General features: G+C 35.3%; 1 protein-coding gene and 1 non-coding gene across 2 annotated transcripts in view; one reads left to right on the plus strand and one right to left on the minus strand.

Moving 5' to 3' along the window:
* The window catches only part of LOC149065839 (sodium-dependent phosphate transport protein 2B-like), a 38,910-nt gene extending 17,658 nt beyond the window's left edge, over positions 1 to 21,252 (plus strand). Inside the window, exons 2-7 of the mRNA XM_089253778.1 lie at positions 15,097 to 15,253; positions 16,289 to 16,561; positions 16,747 to 16,938; positions 17,142 to 17,260; positions 18,549 to 18,654; positions 18,934 to 21,252. Of these exons, the coding sequence (XP_089109904.1) occupies positions 15,097 to 15,253; positions 16,289 to 16,561; positions 16,747 to 16,938; positions 17,142 to 17,260; positions 18,549 to 18,654; positions 18,934 to 19,916 (1,830 nt within the window). The 3' untranslated portion in view covers positions 19,917 to 21,252. The remainder of the gene's footprint in view (positions 1 to 15,096; positions 15,254 to 16,288; positions 16,562 to 16,746; positions 16,939 to 17,141; positions 17,261 to 18,548; positions 18,655 to 18,933) is intronic.
* Positions 3,176 to 3,247, minus strand: TRNAA-GGC (transfer RNA alanine (anticodon GGC)). Its single transcript has one exon. It is a non-coding gene; the product is annotated as a tRNA-Ala (tRNA).
* Positions 21,253 to 22,085: the final 833 nt, after the last annotated feature.

A 22,085-nucleotide genomic window follows, 5' to 3' on the forward strand; every position in this document is an offset into this window, starting at 1 on the left:
GACCGTATCGACCTTCTCGTGGTATATGTATGAAACATTAGTAAGGTGTTCCTGAAAGTTCTGTCATGCACGCCTGACTTACTGATGAGTTTCTACTTTACTTTGAAGCATTGTTATCACTAAGGACTTTTCATAAAAAGTCTTGTTTTTTGTGTAGCATAAACAATACCTTATTGTCATTTTCATTGTTGAGCAATTTTCCCCCGGAGTATTAGCTATTTGTTTCAGGCTCCGAGACTTTACAATGACAGAAACGAGTTTCTTAAAATGGTTGAGGAATCTGTTGAACACAAGCAGCGATCAAAGAACTGCGCATAATTAATAATCAATGGCATTCAAAAAATCCAGTGCCCCTTAAATAATAACTAATAAGTGAGTATGTAAATTATCGATTACACAATAAAGCCTAGTGCCCCAAAGCCATGTTCATGGTCCAAAAACTTTTTAGTGGTTTGATACTTAGCTCTCGTTTGAAATGTTTTAAAATTCCAATTCAGACTGACAAGGAAACGGTCCCAAGCTGAACTCATAGAATTCGAAGGAAATTTTACAGGCGTTAGTAGATGGCTCAAAATATGTACTGTGAAAAAAGTAGCTGCGGAATTGCATTAGGAGAGGTGTAAATTAATGTTGAAAATTGGGTCTGGGATGCCAAACCCATAGTTAGCATCAATTGGCGACTTTGCATTCTTGAAAATTAACGAAAACATCTAATGCGTTTATACTATCAAAACGTGCTTTATGCTGTATTTAGAGGCGTTAATATTTGAAAAATAGCTTCTTAAAAGTATCACTCGAAAACCAGAATATGCAGATTAGATGCATCAGTACTATCTTGCATAGTTTACAACAGATATAATTGATTATAGTTGATTCAGGTCGAATTAAAGGGTTAATTTCTTTATAAATTGAAAGTGTTACAAAAATATGAGGCTCATTGAAGAAATGCATAAAGCCGAAACGTATTTTACACCAGCTACAGCGAGCGAATATTTTGGATGCACAGTTTTGTTTCTAGCAGCCAAGTACGTTGTTTGCAATAAATATGAAATCAACAGAATTCTCGAAATGCCCAGGATGCGTTTCTGAGTATGAGCATGCATGCCTTGAATATTTCCACATGTTGACGTAGCGTGGTGAAGAAAACTGTTTGTGTGCAATGAATTGTACTTTATAAAAATATTGTCTCGATGAAACAAATCGATTTGTATTTGTTTAATCATAACTAAATCTGAAAATTTTCGAACGAAATTTTTTCACACCCGAAAACAGTACCTATCAAGCGGTTGTATTAGATGAGTGGTTTTAGGTGGTATCACAAACACATGAACGATTTTACCCGGTGGCGTAATACACTCAATCAAATCATTGTTTTTGAAGGGTGGCCAAGAATCCACTTTAAAAGTATGGTTTCATCTCGGTGTGTTTTTAAAATATACTTCCGATAAATATTCACGCAGTTCTTTTGATCCCATTTTCCCCGATTGAGAAGCGGTATGAATATTGTCAGCTTGAAATATTTTCTGCCGAACTTGGGTTCCAAATTGTCCTTTAGGTTCAGAATACACCAACAAATAAAGGCGATAGCAGCATTCCATCTTTGCTGATTGTTGGCATTACAGTATATGAATGGGTCGTAGCATGGATAAATTGTGCAGCACTTTCAATATGTTTTGAACCCAAAAAAATCAGGTGTTCTCCCCGAATGAATTTCTTTATTGAAACCCTTGAAACCCGATCGATCAGTATTAAACATCTGGTTATCTTTCAACTGCGAATTCTTAAAAAAAATGCATTAATCATTTACATATGCTTTTGAAGCATTTACAATATGATTCATAATATCTCTTCATAAATCTACTTTTGAGCGATCATTTTAGTAATTTTTCTGCTAACAATTCTACATTTCTGTTTAAAATTACAGAGCCTTTTTCCGGAAGCTTTGAATGACATTTTTAGGGACAGAACTTTATTACAAGAACAGCTTTTCAAATCCGAGTCATGCACGTTTACATGCCTGCGCCTGCGTATCCTGAAACTTTTGGAAAAACATATTTTTGAATTTCGTATAGTTTGTGCCTCTTATCATCAAATTTGTTGACTTGATTTTCTCACAAATACATTTGAGACAAACTTTTTACAAATCTATACTTGCTTTGAACAGATTTTAGTGTGCGATGTTTCATTTTTTTACTGCTACGCCAGTATTCAACACGACTGCTCTTTTATAGTTTCACAAATGGGATTTATATATATACTCTCTCTCTCTCTCTCTCTGGAATTCCTCATATATTTAACTCTTCACCTACATACATTTCCTCATTTTTAACTATAATGTCAAAATCAGAATTCTCAAATTCACTTTTGTTAACCCGATGACTTGAAGTCCAGAGTCATCACTAAACATTTCGCAAATAGATTCAGGTTCTTTCAAAAAATTTCCAATAGTTTACTTTTTAAATTTATTTCGGCTTCTGTAAAATCTGTCAGCTCCATTTCTTGAACAGAGAATTCGTGGTACAGCATCCACACCACGTTGAACACATTAATATGTGGTGGCATTTTCTATTTGAAAGCCACAGCTGGTTTAAAAAAATAGATTCTAAAACAACGAGGTATACAACAATGCTATTTCATGCGAAAGACTTCTCAGCATTAAACAAAACAACAAAAACTTATTGCAACTCGCTAATTTGTTTCACTTATTTAAAATAAAAGTGTAGGAAATGCACGATTAGACTAATAAAAAAGTATATTCAAACTCAATTTCCAACCCTTTTGAATGCAATACAACCAAAAAAGTAACTTTACAACAGATTTAAACTCATTCGGAGGAAACACGGACAGTTCATTTAAGAATTTGCCGCTTTTCTCTGAATCCTCGCTAAGTAGGGTTGCATTTGGCGTTAAAAATGTCGATTTGTATTCATTTTTTACAGCTTTTCTGTTGCAATTCCGCAGCTACTTTTTTCACAGTACAAATTTTGAGCCGTCTACTAACGCCTGTAAAATTTTCGTCGAATTTTATGAGTTCAGCGTGGGAGCATTTCCTTGTGAGAGCATACTGTAATACCGTATTGTACAATGGATATGTGTCAACGTAAGTGTATCACAAGATTCATCGAAAGACTGGTTAGTTGTGGAAATGATGATTACAAGGAAGACAATTCATCTCTGCCTCCACGGGGACTCAAACCCCGGTCTCTCGTTTGCCGGACGAGTGCTCTACCAACTAAGCTATGGAAACAGATGGAATGTTGCAACCTTGGAGCGTATATATATGTTGAAAGGCTCCGTACATGGACGTCGGCAGCAATGATGGCCACATGTATATAGAAATGTCCTCTCCACTTAATACAAGATTCATCGAAAGACTGGTTATTTATGGAGATGATGATTACCACATAGCTTATGTTATGATATTTCCATACCTTAGTTGGTAGAGCACTCGACCAGCAAAAGAGTGACTGATGTTCGAGTCCCCGTGCGGGCAGAGATGAATTTTCTTCCTTGTAAGGGGTCATTCAAGTATTACGTCAACATCGAGGGGGGGGTTTGGATTTGCTGACTTTTGATGACAAGGGGGGAGGGGGAGTTTGAAGGTTTCTTACGTCATCAACCACCCTTTTTGAAGATATGAATGGCCCCTAATCATCATCTCCACAAATAACCAGTCTTTCGATGAATCTTATATTAACAAGTGGAGAGGACATCTCTGTGGTCAGGAATAGAACATGTCTCGAAATGGGCCTGTCTGTATAGTCGTATGCATGGCCCCCAAGGGTAGGCTGACAGGGCTCTGGCCCGGGACGATTCTCATCATTTTTGCTTTTTTCACGCATAAATTCATCATGAAGGGGCCCGTGAAAGTCTGTTCTGAGGGCAGGCAAAAGATCCTAGCCTAGGGGTCCTGCTCCAGGATGTGGGGGCCGTGGTCGTATGTATGATATGAAATGAAGAATCGCAGAACAGAAAGGCAAATTATACTGTATTTTCCCTTTTTTAGAAACTATTTTTCATTGTATAAGCCTACCCCCCATAATAGCATGATTCCATAAAAAATGTATAGTAGGAAAAAGTCCCTTCATCCTGGTGCGAGCCATTGATCCTAGAAGCATACTTCTAATTAGAAAAGTATCCAAATTACTTGTACACATCAGATACATCATTCATATTCTTAGAAATTGTGTAGTTATTAAAATAAAAAAAATTAACTTCTTATTTGGTCGCCTTGTCCTAAAAACCCCATTTAGAAAGTTGTTGCCCTGTCTCGCCTGAGCCCAATAAACAAAACAAATTCCGTGTTTTTCAGCGCAATATTTGTTGAGATATAATTTGAAAATCACTTAAAATGAGGAGAAGAACAGCATATAAAGCCTAGAATGAGATTGTTCGTTAGTTTATATGGTTCTTTATTAAATTTTCCGCGATTTTCGAATTCAAATATCCAAGCGAATGTTGAACTTGAAAATATGGAGTTTTTTGTTGGACTCATCGGAGACAGGGCGACAACTTTCTAATTGGGTTTTTAGGACATGGTAGCCAAATAAAAAGTTAATTGTTTTATTTTAATAACTATGAAATCCCTTGCAATATGAATGACATAACACCAAACATGGCCCCCGCTCTGTCCCTTACGGCAATATGAATGACGGTGAGGTCTATGATATGAATAATCTGAAGTCCACACGTTATTTGGGTATTTTTCCCCAATTGGAAGTATGCTTCTAAAAGACCAACGGTTCGTGAGTTATTCCAGGATAAAGGGACTTTCCTTTGCACATTATGTAAACCCCCCCCCCTCCCCTTTGCATCCTGTATAAAGGTTGTGTCCTGAAACAAATAAAACTTGCCGGCAGCATCAAGTCAAATCTTAACCAGACAATTTTTCCGTGGTTGTCTGCCATTTTTTTCTCCTCGATATATTAAGAAGGACATTTTCTGCAATTCTCCTCAATAAAACAACGAAGTTATTATGTTAACAATTCATGCCGTTGACACAGGTTTCTCTATTTAAATGCAGTAGAAGAGTTATTTCACAAAAAGGAAAGTCCAAGTCTCCGATGATTAAAAAAAAAAAATTGCTCGAGTACAGTACTAATTAAACTCTATTTCCATAAAATATTGCAAAGTTGCTATCGGAATCTGATACTAGGAGTATATTCCGACAAAAAAAAATCTATTCGTATTGGAATAAATTTTTATGGTTTTAACAAAATTTTACTATGGATATTTATACACACGAAAGCACTCAAAAATATCAAAACAAGCTTCTTTTTTTTCATTGATGAAAACCAAAAAATTAATACATACACATACACAAAATCAAAGCATAACCTCTGAACGCGATTCGAATAGCAGCAACACGCAAGCAACCAAAGCGGAAAGAACTGGTGAGGTTGAGTGTCCAAACGTGGAATGATAATATAGCGTGACTTAACCACACACACGTACAAACTTTGTCAACTTCAAGTCAATATTAGTATTGAAATGTAAACTCAGAAATATCCGTTCAGATGATGCCATCATGCCCACCTGGTGACCTTCAGGAATAAAAAAAAAAAAGCAAAAAGAAATCTACATCTATAAGTTCATCGTGATATTATATTTAACATTTGTTTTTTTTTACGCATATATATCCGTGATTTATTTTTCCCATCGATGGTGACACTATTGACATCTAATGATAAATAACATTTGCACGTATAAAGAGAGAAAACACTTTGGCACACACACACACACACACACCAGACTTGAGTAATCATCCTCCAAGCTTGTTTGATGACTGCAATATGATTATGTGTTTGTTTTCGTACTGCGTATACCCTCCATGAGTCAAAATGCCTTACAAAAATGCTCTTCAGGATTAAGGGGCGTGGTAGCCCAGGTCGATAAGATGATACTCGCTTGAAGTACCAAAGGATGTTTAGAGGTGTCGCGAGTTCGTTCGCTCTTGTCAGAAACTTTCTTGACGCAAGAGTACAACAAAAACGGTGACGTGAAAACAGAAAAAGATTGCTATCGCAGGGAATCCCACATCGAGGGGTTAGCGCACCAACCTCTCGGTGAGTATAAAAAATGACGTTCGGAATCGGCAATAAATTGTAAGTTCCGGTCTAATTAGCCCTCGTGTGCAAAAAATGACCGTGGTGCGACAAAAATGATCAAAAAATGATCAGGATTAAGAAAAAGACTTCTCAGTGACCACTCGAGGGGTTCCACTGAATTGGCTTCAAAGCACCACCTTTTAGATTTTGAAACATGTGCAGCAGCATTGTCCTGTTGAAACAAAAACTGTCTAGAGGTTACGAGAGGCGTCTCAGAAAATATAAATTCTAATAAAACTGTCTTGATTTGCCTATATGGCTCTGTCATTGCATAGGTCAGTACTATTCAAAAACCACATCGAGTCCATTTAAATTGCATTTTTTCTCATTAGAGAAAACATCATTTCCCTTGGCACCCAATGATACACACTGCGCATCCAATTCACATCGCTTTTGCCTGTGCTGTTTTGTAAGGGAAAATTGCTACACTATTAAGAACATTGCCGCTGTGGTGGTCGAGTGGTTATAGTGCCGGACTCGTGATGCGAGGATCCGGGTTCGAACCCCACAGTGGTGGTCGGCTGAAGTTGGTTTTCTGTGGTTCCCAACTTCAAGGCGCAAATGCGAGCCGATCTCCCCGTTAAAAAGTCTCGCCACAGAGAGCAACAGTCCTACAACGGTAAATCATTCAACCATAACACTTCACTCATAGTTAATAAAACTGGGGGCAGATGACAGCACTACACATAACAAGCATTACACAGGAACAAACTTTACGTCAGGTTGCACTACACGTACACGCACATTCCCGCATGTACCGATTCTTCGTTGGGGGGTTCCGCGGGGGGGGGGGGGTGCATGTGTGGTGTAGCAGTAGTAGGTAGGGGCTCGGGGATCCATGATGTTCTTAAGTCAGCCACCTCGTTGGGCAATTTGCCTGTTGTGGCGTTGTATTTGTATTTGTATATGCACGTAATAAAGTGAGAAAACACTTTGGCACACCAAGACTTGCTCATGTACAAAATAGTAACAAAAAATATAGATATTATTTCGACAACAACAAAAAAAAGACAGTGAACGCCAACTTTTCCCGTGTGGGAATAAATCAATTAAAAAAAATGGATGAAGACTGTGTGATCAGCATGGTTGCAAGTTTAAACATGAATAAGTACAAAGTGTAACCATAAAGGGTCTCACTGTTTTAGATCACAGAAATAAAAACAAATAAAAAAAAAACACACAGAAAATGTCGTATACATAGGCCTAAAAGTGATTTCTATCGCGGGTTGCAACCAAACACATAACTTGACTCTGCGCTTGGAGCAAGTGCACATTTTGACACCCCCTTCTTCGTACTTTTTAACAAACAAAAATTAAATTTGATACCTTTCCTGGTCCTGTACTCGTCTCGCATCAGTCTCTCTCCACAGAGAGAAACAGGCCTACAACGGTATAATAATTCAATCATTACACTTCACTCGCAGTTAGAAAAATTGATGGCAGATAGCAGCGCTCTATAACAAAAATTACACAGAAACAAATTTCACGTTAGATTCACAACACATACCGGTATATGCACATTTTCCAGCATGGCCTAGGTCTTCTTCGACCACTTGCTATTATCTCTTCATTGAGACAGCAGCGGTTTATGATTTGGTTAGGAGGAGGAAATCCTGCACCCGGGGCACCAGACCCCTCCTGCCCTTCCCTAGGTGTGGCCCTGCCATCGACATCCAGCACTTTTTGTCAGCGAGTCTCCAGATGTGCACAGCGGTTACCGCCCTGGCGGTAAAAATCTGGGATCTTGGACGCTGAGTCTGAGGTAAAAACATGCGATTTGAATGACACATGACTTTTCCAAATTAACTTTTTACCATATTATACATTTAATTAATACTAGTCTTAATTACATTTAATATTTTAAATTTTTAATGCGGCTTTCAGAGCAGCGCAAGAATTAATAGTTATTGCTCCACCAGTAACACACTGGCTTTTAAAATCAATAGGCTATTTCCGAGGTGAACTTCGGAAAAAGCGTCGTTTTCTCCACCGGGAATCGAACCCAGGACATCGTGCATACCGAGCAAGCGCACTGACCATTATACGACAGAGAGACTGCCTTTTCCTCCCTTAAATTCAGTCTCTACTCAGCAAGTCACGCTACTGTGCTTGTTTTAAGGAAAAAAGAGTTATCTCTCTGTGGTATAATGGGCAGCGCACTTACCCGGTATGCCAGAGGTCCTGTGTTCGATTACCGGGTGGAGAGAACGGCACTTTTTTCTGAAGTTCACCTCGGCATAATATCCAGATAGCCTATTGATTTCATGTATTTTGGCCGAGCGAAAAATCCTCATACATCTGGTTTTTGTTCTTCTGGGGATAACTGGGGTGTAGTCATACTTTAAGATCATCGATCCCCGGCAGTTATTATGTAGTTGAAGCTTCTAAAAATAAAAGGAAAAAACAATAGTGTATTGTGTGTGAGGAAAGGTACTTCCACATAAGTCAGTGCGTCCCTGCCACAAGCCTGCTGCCTCATTTGCAGAATATTTCCTATTATGGTGTTTGATAGGCCGTACGATGGATTTCACAGTGTCTCACTTGGATCTTCCCTAACAGATTATCTCTCCCCTTCTTTGAGTGCAAAATCCGCGAATTTTTTTAAATAAGATCTATCAATATAGATACGAAAAACTCATGTGTCCTATACTATATTTTAGAAATATGACATCCATATTGTTACGGGCATATATTTTTTCCTCAGCCACCTCGTTGGGTATTTTGCTTATTGTGGCCTTGTATTTGCATAAAAGGTGTAAAGTCATATCTGTATGCACCCTTTATATATTGAACCGTTGGTGATGCAAACGTACTTTCAGATAAAGACATACGAACATATACATATATGATACACAAACATACTTTTCGTGCTTAAAAAAAGTACCAAATGATGTGTCAATTTTAGACGTGTAATTTTTTTCTACTAGGGGTCGTATATGTACCAAATATCTAATTTAATTTTTTATGCGATCCTCCTGTCCTTTAATATCCAATCAAAAAGTTATTGCCCGTCTCTTCAGAGATCAACAAAAATCATTTTCATGTTTCATAAGCGCGATAAAGATAAATGGACGTGGTCTACACTGTGGTTGTGAGCCCCCCTCATATATGACCCCTATTTAAATGAATGGCATGTCTAAAATGGGCACGTTATTTGGATACATTTTCTAATTGGAAGTATATTTTTATCATCAACGAGTTGACAGATATGACTTTATACCCTGTACACGCCTTGAGGTATTATTGCTCGAAGTATTTCCGCTACATCATTTTTTTGAAATGCAGCCAGTTTGGTCAGATAGCTGACTTATAAGACGTATTCCTGTCAAAAATACATGTAGTGTTCAATCAACAACTCCAGCTTTCCCCCCGGATAGAACATATGACAGTGTTTAGAATATATACCAATGGTATATATTCTAAAGTGATATATACCAGTGTGTATAGAACGTATGGCGGTGTTTCTCAAAGTGTGCGTCGCGGCTCCTAGGGGGCGTTGCCAACCTTTGCCAGCGGAATTGCTGCGAGCTGGAGATATTGATTTGTGTGCCTATTTAAGCTTTGAAATGGTTCTTTTACAAGGGGAAATATCTACCAAATTATTCTGGGCATGGCTAAAACAGGGCTAAAAATGTTTGCACATAATCGGCAAGATATTTCAATCTTTTGGTGAAAAAAAGACTTGAGGAAAAAAAAGGGAGAGAATATTTGAGCGCATCTCAAAACAGCCGGATATTTGTGAACTCAGAGCCTACGGCAATGACCGTTATTTTTACAAGTGGGTAGGAGAAAAGAAAAAACACCATGTCGTATGCATGCGAGTGTTATTATGTGTAATACCCGAACGAAAAAGAAAGAGACGAGACCAAAGGGTTGCTGCTCGATACGATATCACGTGGTATGTTCACTATCTCCCGCCTGCTAGTCTTACAAATGGGCTAGTAACTCTATGTTCTGGGTCAGCGGCCTGCTTTAACGTCGATGCCGCCAGTTCCCTCTTCACGGACGCGCACCTTCAACAGGTAATAATACTATTCCTAGAAGTTAACGTGTAGGAAAAAAAAACAGAGAGAGAGAGACGGTAAAACCGTGTCTTGTACTGTTTTAGAATTGTCAGATCTAATGGCAATCAAATCGACAAACGATCAATCAAGATTTTTTTAACTTCATTTATAATAATAAGATACGTTTCATTCCTATTCAGGTCATCCTTGCGTAGAAAAAACGTAATAGATGTTCTCATTAAATATTTTTAAAATTGTGAACTTCAGATGCATCATGATAATCCAAGTCATCGCTGTCGAAGGACTTCTTTTCCACGTAAAAATTCGATAGATTGATCAATCTAGGATCGTTTGAAAATAGCAAAAGGAATACCTCAACAATATTATTGACGTGGAAAAAATTTCAAAATATGTGAATGAATGATAAAATAGATAAATCATTATATTATCATCCTTCGATCGCTTAATGGATTGATTTGTATGTTTGCGATCTTATTTTGGCCATGTTATGACATAGGATCGTAATGAAATTCCCGGGTGTTTTTTTGTAAATTTTTGAGCGGAAAAAAAATACATTTCAAAGACAAAATCAAAGGACTATTTTTTCGTTGAAATTTCAGTTATTTTTCTGGTATTTTCAAAAAATTCGTCTTAAAGTTCTTATTGACAGCATTACTTGAGAGAGTAACGTAAAGAACTTTAATGGGAACAAAAAACACATATGAAAGAGTTAAATTGTGTGAGGTCTGGTCAGTATAGTGAATGCGAAAAATAAGTCCAGCCTAATTCATGAAACTTTTTTGTGACCAAAAAAAATAAAAAATTAGCTTAAAATGGGTCCTTTTCAGTGTGTTTCAGAAGTATATGTAACACGCTGAATATTGATTTGTGCAGTTTTTATCCGACTAGTGTCATATAATGGTAGTGGACTGTAGTTTTAGGAATGTTTAGGATATCCCCTGAATTTCGAGTGATAAATTTTGGGTTTCCACATCTTCTGCACTGAAACTCCTAGGTTTAAAACTTCACGAAACTGTCAAAAATCATCGATTTACTTATTATTTTAGTATCATCTCCATAGATTTCATAAATATTTATTCAACGACGGGGAACATTACCTTCGTTCCAAAAATAAATCAAGTGCCTAAAATTAAGCTTTTGATAAGTCGCATACTGAACATCCTGTATGAGTATTCAAGGTACATTAAGCCAGACTGAACACCTAAATAGAACTTCAACTTAATACAAAATGTATAGTATATACAGTACTTTGATATTATAAAAAGACGCAGCAAAAGCTCAGACACACATCTACAAAACTTTCGGGTCAACTTAATATACCGGATGTTAAATTATATCCTTACACACCCTTCATGTTTTGGACTATTGGTGATAGAAACATGATTTTAAAAAAAAGTATTCAAACAGCGTGTCCATTTTAGAAATACGTTATTTCTTCTACTAAGGGGCCGTATATATATATATATATATATAAACTTATGTACAAAATGTAATTTTTATACGGTCCCTCTGTCCTCTAATTTCCAATTAGAAAATTGTTGCACTGTCTCTTTCGATCCCAACAAAAAATAATAATAATTCAATGTTATTAAGTTCCATATTATCCGAGTTATTTGAGATCAAAAACCGCTGAGAAAATGAGGAAAAGAACAACAGATATTAAGAGATAAACTTAAGGAACAATTTCAAACATTCTTTTGCAGTTGCAGATTAAACCTTCTTTAAATTCTGAGGTGTCCCCCCTTAACTTTCTATCAGCAATACCTCAGCGAAACACTAAGAAAGATGGATTTTTTTTTGTTGGACTCAGATGAGACAGGGCTACAGCTTTTTTCAGTCAAAGTTAGAGAAAAAGGGGACCGTTTAAATATAAGTAAAGTGGGTATCTTCGCGCATATATGGCTCCTAGTAGAAGAATACATATCTAAAATGGGCACGTTATTTTTGAACGGAGCAGGACATTTGGACGCGTACCGTTTGGACGCAACTATCTGAACGCGAGGATGTTTAAACGTCGGACAATCGGACGGATTATTACAATCGTTAATTACATCTTGTTCATTTAATGTGTTCTTTAATAATAAATTTACGAATAATAAAATATAGTTGTAATTAATTACGTCTTATTTATTTAATGTTTACGTTAAATATAGAATAAAAAAATTAATATAAAACAATAAAATTATGAGTAAAATAAAATATTTCATATATCACATGTGTGATCAGTATTACACATCACATTTACATATCAATAACAACTTCATATCACGTGATCAATATTACAAATCACAATAATAATAACACACAAAAACAAAAATGCCCACCCAAAATGAATGTTTCCTTGAGACAACCTCATGTGGTCTTTGAGATTCCCTCACATAGAAAAAATATCTTTTGCAACGTTTCTTTTATATTGCTCCTAAAATTTATAACACTTTACCTATTGAATTGCAAAATATAACACCGTTTCCTGCTTCTAAACGACGACTTCAACAATTCATTGCTAACATACCAAATATTGAAACTTACTCGTATATAATTTTAATTATATTTAATACTCAGACATAAATTTATACATTTTGATTGTGTTTCAACGAAGCGATTTGCTTATTTTTTTTACAAATATATATAAATACCTGTCCACTACCTCTACTCAGTACATGTATTTTCTTGATTTGCCGTTCACATATATGTATATATTTTTTTCATACATGTCTTGATTTTATTTTTTATTTTCGCGCATTTAACATAGCAATACTAATTTCACTAGTGACTTTTAGTTTTAGCTTCATTGTATGTTGTCAGTACGGGTAACCAAGTTACCCCTTTTGTCAACTCATATGTAACTCAGTGTATCAAAAATTACTTCAGTCTGTAATATGTGTGTGTGTGAGTGTTGTGCATACATTTTTTCCCCTCATCTTGTATAAGTTGAAAGTGAATAAATTTCTTTTTGGAAAAAAAAATCATTAAGTTATATCATAAAATCGTGAGCTATACCTCGTAAGTATTCGGTCATTCCTCGATCACTGAAGTTCACCGCGATATTGAAAACTGTTACCAGTTTTTTGATATTTGTTCCGTTTAATTTTATTTTTGTTCCTATCAAACGCTTAAAAAGACAAAGAGTGCATAAGGATAAGCCTTTACAGGACTACATCGATAACTCAAATACATGAGTTGACCTATAGTGTCTCTTGTAAGGCAGAATCGAAACTATTTGGAAATATTCATTAGAATAGCATTTAGGCAACGTTGAATCTTTTTTCGCAGGAATGATGGTGCAGTTATTCCTGTAGGTGCAAAGTAGCCTATGATTATAGGATTGCAGATATTTAAAACATTTTACTGGCATAGGATAGCATATACAGTTTAATATATTCGTACCAAATTCAAAATAAATCAATGGTTGAATAATATTTTTAATGATATTTCTACTGGAACATAGTTTTTCACCATGTTAAAGGGTATGAGATCCCTTAAAAATAATCAATTAATCAATAAATGGTTTGTCTTTCGAGTGTGTATTGCCGTGTTTTTCCCTATTGTTGCTGTTTTATTTGCAGAAGGCTTATTAGCAATAACGTTAATCAACGAATCACGTGTGAGACTGAAAGAGATTACACGGCTTTTTACACAGGCGCGACAGGCTTTGCGTATCGAAACCGAAATCATTTTCGCAAGTTGTGAGTGTGCGCTATATCCCTCTACGTCACGCTTTCTGCCATTACCTGTTTTCGAAGTAAGAGAGACGGAGAAAGGATTTCCACTATTTCTCCCAATGTTGACTTTATTCCTAGGTCTCGTATCTTCTTACGTCATTATTAATCGGCTTAGCATCTCATTATCTATAAATAAGCCGATGGCGGGAAAAACGAGGAAGAGAGAAAACAAAATAGTAATGACAAAACGATTTCCAATGAACTGGCAGAGGTGCGATTAAAAAATAATGCTACTATATGTATTACCAGGATGAAATTCCGTGATAGCATATCACATTATGATTTTCTACATTGGTGATTTCATTTTTCGCGTTAAAACTTTGCGGTTCCACGAAAAAAGATTGGCACATACATTTTTTTTTTTTTTTTTTTGCATTGCGTTTCATCACTGATAATTGAAAAAAAGTTTCTCAAAGCATTCTCAGACATTAGTTCGAATATGATTTACTAAAAAAAAACAAAGGGGAATGAAAACAATGTTTTTGTTCTTCCATGGTATTCTGTTCTAATTCTTCGACCAATGAGCGACTCTGGTTGTTGCTCAGTCGAGGAGTAATATGTATGCTAGAACACGGGGAGGTTTCTTTTTAATTGGTTTTTTTACGTCGACTGACGTAATTTTGACATTTTTGTATGAATATAAAAAAGCACTTTCGAAGAGTTTCGTTTCTGGCAATAAAAAAAATTCGATTCGCATATGAGATAGATATATCAATGCTATGCAAATGGTGGTTTGACTGTAATTTATATCCATTATAATTTAATTAAGTGTAATTTATATTTTATTTTTATATTTATATTTAATAATCCAGTGTAATTTATATCTGGTTATTGATGGTACATGTAAGCCAATGTGTCATTATTATAAAAATCAGATTTCAACTATTTTATTTTCTATTTTTATTTTATAGGGACCTCAGAACAAAAAGAACGTGGCTCTAATTTTTGTGAGGGATTTTTTCCCCCATTTTTTTCATTAAAATGTTTAATTTTCTGCATTTTACCAATAAACTTTGAAATATCAGCAAATCTTGCTACAGAAAGGAACAAACTATAGTAACACCCCATTTAGCTCATATTGCTAAGAAAAATTATTTTTTATCTTTTCTACAAAATTAGTTTTTGAACGCACATTCCTCTGGCTTTCAGAGGTACATATTGCTTCTTTTTATATTATGTTTGAAAAATTCCCCGTATTTTTTTTAGAATATGAAAAATATAAATCCTCTTTTTTTTTGATAGGACAAGGCCAAAAAAGATAATGTCCTCAATACTTGCACTATTGAAGATGTATCGAAAATTACTGAAAATGGTAATCATGTTTCCGATAATGCAGATGCCAAAAAAGAAGATCCATGGTCACTTCCTGAACTTCAAGATGATAGCGTACCTTGGAATGGTAAGTACCAATCTGTAGATGCTCTTGCTTGCATATATTGGCGTCATCAAGAGCCGTTGGAGGTATTTTCATTTACAGTTAAATTATGTAAAATTTGTGAAGAGATAATACAGTATCATCGATGGAAATTGCCCGCGCTCACTTGGCAGAACTGAGAAACGTCATTTCAATGGTACTCGATATAATGATAAATCATTCTACGACAAATATTTTTTCAAAGCTTGTTTGGAATTGCCTTTAATCTAAACTTAAGCTACCCTCGATACAACGATATTTTTATTATCTTACTCAAAAACGCTTCCAATATATTTTTAAATATATCGCTAACTTATTTTTCCGATAACATCTGGTGACATCATTATTTTGCATCCCGAAAATGTCAATGAACTTGTCACTGATGCTACTTTATGTGCAAGACGTAAAAGTGAAGTGTGTGTGTGCGTGCACGGTATATAAACACCTTTACAGGGTAAAACACGTAACCGAATTTTATTGATTAATTAACTGATTAATCACTTTTGGCCAATAAGTGCTTATAAGTTAAGTGCTTCTGGAGGTACTAACAACGCCAAATTAAAAGGCATGTCAAATAACAGCATAATGTCTTTTAGTGATGTATTATGAGATGCCTCTCAATATAACGTAATATAGAAAGCTATTTCGTGTCAGCGCCATCTATTGATAAAAACATCAAAGAAATATATTATTCATTGAATAATACTTTCAAACAACTATTTGATAAGTTTTTTACAATAAAAAAATAATGAAATATGGGAAAATGCAATGATTTTATTCTTAGCATTTGTAGTACTTGTTTACTTTTTATTTGTAGTCAATAATTGTTTTTAATCATAATTATCATAAATTTTAATCTGATTGATATGACCATGAAATAATTGCTGTAAAATAGCGAGTTCTGCTGAACCTTTATTGGCCAATGTAGTGCATTGGGTTCTGACCACCTTTATACATATCAATAGCAATCCAATATATTGGTAATAAAATGAATTGTCAAACATTTTTATCCTCTCATAGAACTCACACAAAAAGACAAATGGATTCGTGTCGGCGTTGGTTTCGGCAGATCTATTGCTTTGTTGCTGCTTCTGTACTTATTTATTTGTACCCTGGATTTTTTAAGTTCCAGTCTTCGCCTTCTCGCTGGAAAACAAGCGACTAACATCATGTCCCGAGTAGAACTCCTAAAGAATCCTGTAGTAGGACTGATGCTGGGCGTTATTGCTACTGTTTTAATGCAGAGCTCATCAACTTCAACATCCGTTGTCATTACAATGGTTGGATCCGGCTGTAAGTTAATCAAACTTGTGTATTCCAATTTTATTACAAAAAAAATTATGCAATTCCACACAAAGTAGAGCGTAATTTTTAAGTAATATGTGAGTGTGTGTGTGTATGTGTAATATGTGACGTGTACAGTATCACATTTCTGCAAGAGACTGCTAACTAACCATTAACAATCATTTTTATTTAAGTGTTAGAAGTCAAGTATTCGATACCAATCATCATGGGAGCCAACATTGGGACATCGGTGACTAACACTATCGTTTCATTTGGTCAAGTACGCGATCGAAACACTTTTCGTCGAGCGTTTGCAGCTGCTACTGTACATGACATGTTCAACTGGTTGACAGTCATCGTACTCTTGCCAATAGAAGTAGGAACAGGTAATATTTTAAAATTACCCTTTAAGAATTTTGAATACTTTTTTTCATACGAAAACAATGTTAACGTTATAAAAGTCTCGTTTAATCATCAATGTTATAGAGTCACATAAATTCTTATTGCATGCAGAATTTGGCAAGCTCTAAATAAGCCTTAATAAATGATAATTATTAAATCACAATATTATATTCGTATGTTGATACAGGTTTCTTGGAGTATTTGTCTGAGAGTGTGGCCAGATCCACTGCTTGGGAACAAAACAAAGGTTTAAATAAGGCTTTTCTGACCGTCATCACGAAACCGTTTACTTCTCTTATCATTCAGGTATATCCATAATTGTATCATTCCTTGCTAACTGGGGGGAAAAATCGTTGTGTGATGTATATATATATATATATATGTATGCGTGTGTGTATGAACATTTTGAATGAATGAATTTTATATACAGGGCGCATAGGTATCAGGGCATATGGCATTTTACTGGCGAACCATTGATCGTAAAGGCATACTTCCAATTAGAAAAAGTATCCAAATAACGTGTAGAACTCAGATTCGTCATTCATGTAGCAAGGGGATATTTAGTTATTAAAATTTTAAAAAAATTAACTTTTTTATATCGTCTCCGTGTGCCCAAAAATCCAATTATAAAGTTGTTGCCCTGATACCAACTAAAAAAATTCCACGTTTCTAAGTACGCAGTTATACAAATTCAAAAAACGGAGGAAAAAATTTGAATTTTTTTATCCGCATTTAATGCTGTTTGTCCCCCAATTTTCGTCCATTTTTCCGATTTGAATATCTCAGCGAATATTGCACTTGGAAACGTGGAATTTTTTTTTTTTTAGTTGGCATCAGGAGAGACAGGGCAACAACTTTCTAATTGGGTTTTTGAGCACACGGGGACAATATAAAAAGTTATTTTTTTAATTTTAATAACTATATATCTCCTTGCAATATATGAATAACATATCTGAGTACTACACGTTATTTGGATACTTTTTTCTGATTGGAAGTATGCCTTTACGATCAACAGTTCACCAGTAAAATGCCATACGCCCCGTTACCTATGCACCCTGTACATATACAATGTTGTAAAACAGTCGTAGATTAAAATTCTTCATAATTTTACATCATTTTTAGATTAGATCATAATTTTACATTATTTTCATACGGGGGTGCATAGTTAACACCTGGCACCGATAATTACTGGCCAACCGTTGATCCTAGAGGCATACTTTCAATTGAAAAAAGTATCCAAATAACGTGTAGAGCATAGATACTTCATTAATGTTGCAAGAAGTTTATAGTAATTAAAATAAAAAATTAACTTTTTATATGGACACTTTGTGTTCAAGAACCCAATTAGAAAGTTTCTGCTCTGTCTTTCCTGAGGCCAACAAAAAAAATCCAGATTTCTAAATGCAATATTCGCTGAAATACAGTATTTGAATTAAAAAATTAGGAAAAACAGCATACAACGGAAAACGCATGTTTCCCTCATTTCAACGGTTCGCCAGTAATTTGCGGTGCCAGGTGTTAGCTGTGTACCCTGTATATGTATGCATTTTAATCAATGCTATAAAAAAATAATTTTATTGTTATTATTTTCTAGCTGGATAAGAAAGTATTGGATGGATTGGCAGTGAATAAGTCTGCATATGAGAATGCTTCATTGATGAAACATTGCTGTAAGGTGGAAGGTGGTAACTGCAGTAACTGTGAGTACTTTAATAATTCTTATTATTGTATTAATCTCAAGTGTTTATATCATAATAACATTCGAAATACATAGATTAAAATATGTCTTGAAAAAGTCTATAAGCTTTTGTGTTGCCCATTGAAGTCACCGTTAATGGTCTTTGCACGTTGCTGAGACCGATACAAGTGTTTATAAAATGACCTACGTTACGGCAAAAAGATTGATTTCTCAAAGTGATTTGTTGTTGAAAGTATTGTGGTTTTACTTACATATTTAATTTGTGACATATTTTGTTTAGGTGGTTATCTCTTGGAGTATTTCAACATGGGTGATGTCGGAGCTGGGGTACTGCTACTGGTTATATCGATAGTGCTTCTTACCAAGTGCCTGTATTACATAACTCGAGTCCTGAAGTCTGTCCTTAGCGGGAAGTTTGCTGTTGTCTTGAAGAAGTTGTTCAACGCCGAGCCTCGATTTCCTTTAAACCATCTCGTTGGTTATTTAGCTATTGTTATAGGATGCGGCATGACGATTCTTATCCAGAGTAGTTCCGTTTTCACATCAGCTCTCACTCCATTGGCTGGCGTCGGGGTTATAAGCATTGAGAGAATATATCCTTTAACTTTAGGCTCGAACGTCGGAACAACTACCACAGGAATTTTGGCTGCAATATCGGCTGATCCTAAAAGGCTGGTGTACACTTTGCAAATTGCTTTCTGCCATTTGTTTTTTAATATGGGTGGTATTCTTTTGTTTTACCCTGTACCCTTTATGAGATTTCCCATTCCTCTAGCTAAAATGCTCGGCAACATTACGGCCAAGTATAGGTGGTTCTCTGGGTTGTATTTATTGTCAATATTTGTTGTCATTCCACTTTTCGTATTTTCACTGTCCGTTGCTGGTTCTGTTGTTTTTATGGCGATAGGTATTCCTTTGCTATGCACTATTATTCTAGTCATTTCTATTAACATTTTGCAACAAAAATGCCCATCGATGCTTCCTCACTTGATGAGAAATTGGAATTTCCTTCCTGAATGGATGCATTCTTTAGAGCCCGCTGATCGTCTCTTGATAAAAATTTATGATTCGTGCAAATGCTGTAGGTGTTCTAAGGCGTCAGAACCAGACAGACTTCTTAATGACGCGATGCCAAACGATTCCAAAGAAAACATTAACTCTTGCATTTCTCCCATTATTGTTGAAAACAACGTGAGTGCCTATGAAAACAATGGCTTCCCTGGAAAGAATAAAATTGATAGTGGTGTTACAACAAGACTTTAATTATTTTGTGTTGAAGAGGGTTTTTTTCATTTCATTTTACTGTTTGATAGGTATTCATACTTAAAAAAAAAGCTCTGTATTCCTATTTATGAGAAATAGTTTTTGAACTTACCAAACTGATTCATAATAATCAAACCTTTCCAACATACTGACGGTTACCTTATTAAAATTTTTATTCATTTCCATCGTAAAAATGATATATGTTTATAGCAAAAAAATATTGTTGTTTAAACAAAAACAAATTTTGTTTTTATAATGCAATAATATTTTTCTATCAAAATTTTCAGTATCGAAGAAACTCAAAAATTTGCTGATATCAAAATGCCATACATTGAGTAAATGACATAATTATTATACGTATACATGTATATGTTTTTAGCTTTTATGAACTTCAGCGATGAACATAAATTAGATTTCTAAGAAAATCTTTTTCCAACTCAAAGGAGACCCGTAATCTTGAGAACCATCTTAACATCATGGGCCTCTGAGCGAAACAATAAGTAGAAAAATTATCGTATAGGCTGCAAACACAAGCCAAGAAAACTGACTTTTTAAAACCGTATTAAGGTATATGTTTATAATAAGGATATTTTAGTGTTTATATTATCTTGTTCAAGTTTTTCTATTACATTCCAAATCAAGCAATTCCAGATGTTATCAACTACTAAATTATTTGATATAAATTAACAATAAATGGATAAAGTAGGAGGGAATTGATAACACTGTAATTGATTATACGATAAAATCGAGCTTAAATTGTGGTCATTTTGTTATAGTTTTGGGTTTCCCCTTTCATATAACTGTATTTGTGGGTTTGATTTTAAATTCGTTCTATAAGTGGATTCGACTATGTTTTTTTTTTAGCCCGTTTTTTATTCTATTCGCATGGTTCCTCTGTGAGAAGAAATAAACCACCAAAAACGACGGTGAAAAAAATTTATGAGCAATATTAATAATATAATGTGATAGAGCGATAGTCACTGAAAATATTTTTGAGACAAACAATTTCTTGAGGTTAGCCTATATTTGATAATTGTCTAATTTTTTTCATTTGTTTTTTCATTGTTGTGTAATTCATCGATAAAAGAAAAATGTGAGACATTCCATTCTCATGTGTGTAGTAATATTTACAGTATTAAGAATGCGAATTTTTATTCCGGAACAGGTTTCCTATATGAAAATAAGACTGTGATTTCACGTATACAGTTACTATGAGAGTTTTTCATGTTTATAATTGTTGGTGTTTTTTTATTCGCGTATACAATGCCATTAGTTTTATTATACGTGTGGATGTACTTTTGTATAAGTTTCGGAATAAAATTGTTTCTTCTTATTGAATCATCGACATTTTATTTCTCTCTACAATAATCTATATCGGGGTTCTTCAACCTTTTTACAGCTACGGACCGGTGAAAGTAGTTTAACGATTTCGTGGACCGGCAGAAATGTGAGAAATAATTCGTGGACACAGGGAAAAAATAAATAACTGGGAATAATTTGTGGACTGGCAATAAATAAATGCGAGAAATAATTTTCGGGTTAGCTATAAAAATAAATAAGTGGGAGAAATAATGTTTTTGTGGACGGGCAATATATAAATAAATAGGCGGATATATATATATAACTTTTGGATTTGCTAACAGCTAAGACAGAAATAGAAACCAATATAAAGACGGTGTAATATTTAATAATTATAAAATTATGTAGAGCAAGAGTGGTCAGTCAACCTTCAGGAGAGTGCGGGCCAATTCATTGATTTGAAAACGCGTCGCGGATCACTCAGGTGATCTGTGAATCCGCCACGGGTCACTTATATGGTCGTGGGCCACTTGAGTGGTCTAGAATTGTACCGGGTAACTTGGGTGATGTGGAACTGCACCGCGAGGCGCTAAAGAGCTCTGAAACTGTGTCGCACGTCACTTAAGTGATCTGTAAATATGTCGCGGGTCACTTGAGTGATGTGAAACTGTGCCACAGGCAGCTTAAGGGCGCCGTAAATGTGCAACGGGCCATTCAAGTGCTTTGTAAATATGCCGCGGGTCAATTAAGTGCTTCGTAAATATGTCACGGGCCGTTTAAGTACTCTGGAACTATTCGGCGGGTCACTTAAGTGTTATGGAGGGTCGAGAATCAAAGTGGCCCAAGTTAGTTGAGTGAAACTTTTCATAA

Source organism: Pholcus phalangioides, unplaced genomic scaffold (genome assembly GCF_987345545.1).
Source record: "Pholcus phalangioides strain wild (caught in Gottingen) unplaced genomic scaffold, Ppha-v1.0 ptg000039l_1, whole genome shotgun sequence".
NCBI lineage: Eukaryota > Metazoa > Arthropoda > Arachnida > Araneae > Pholcidae > Pholcus > Pholcus phalangioides.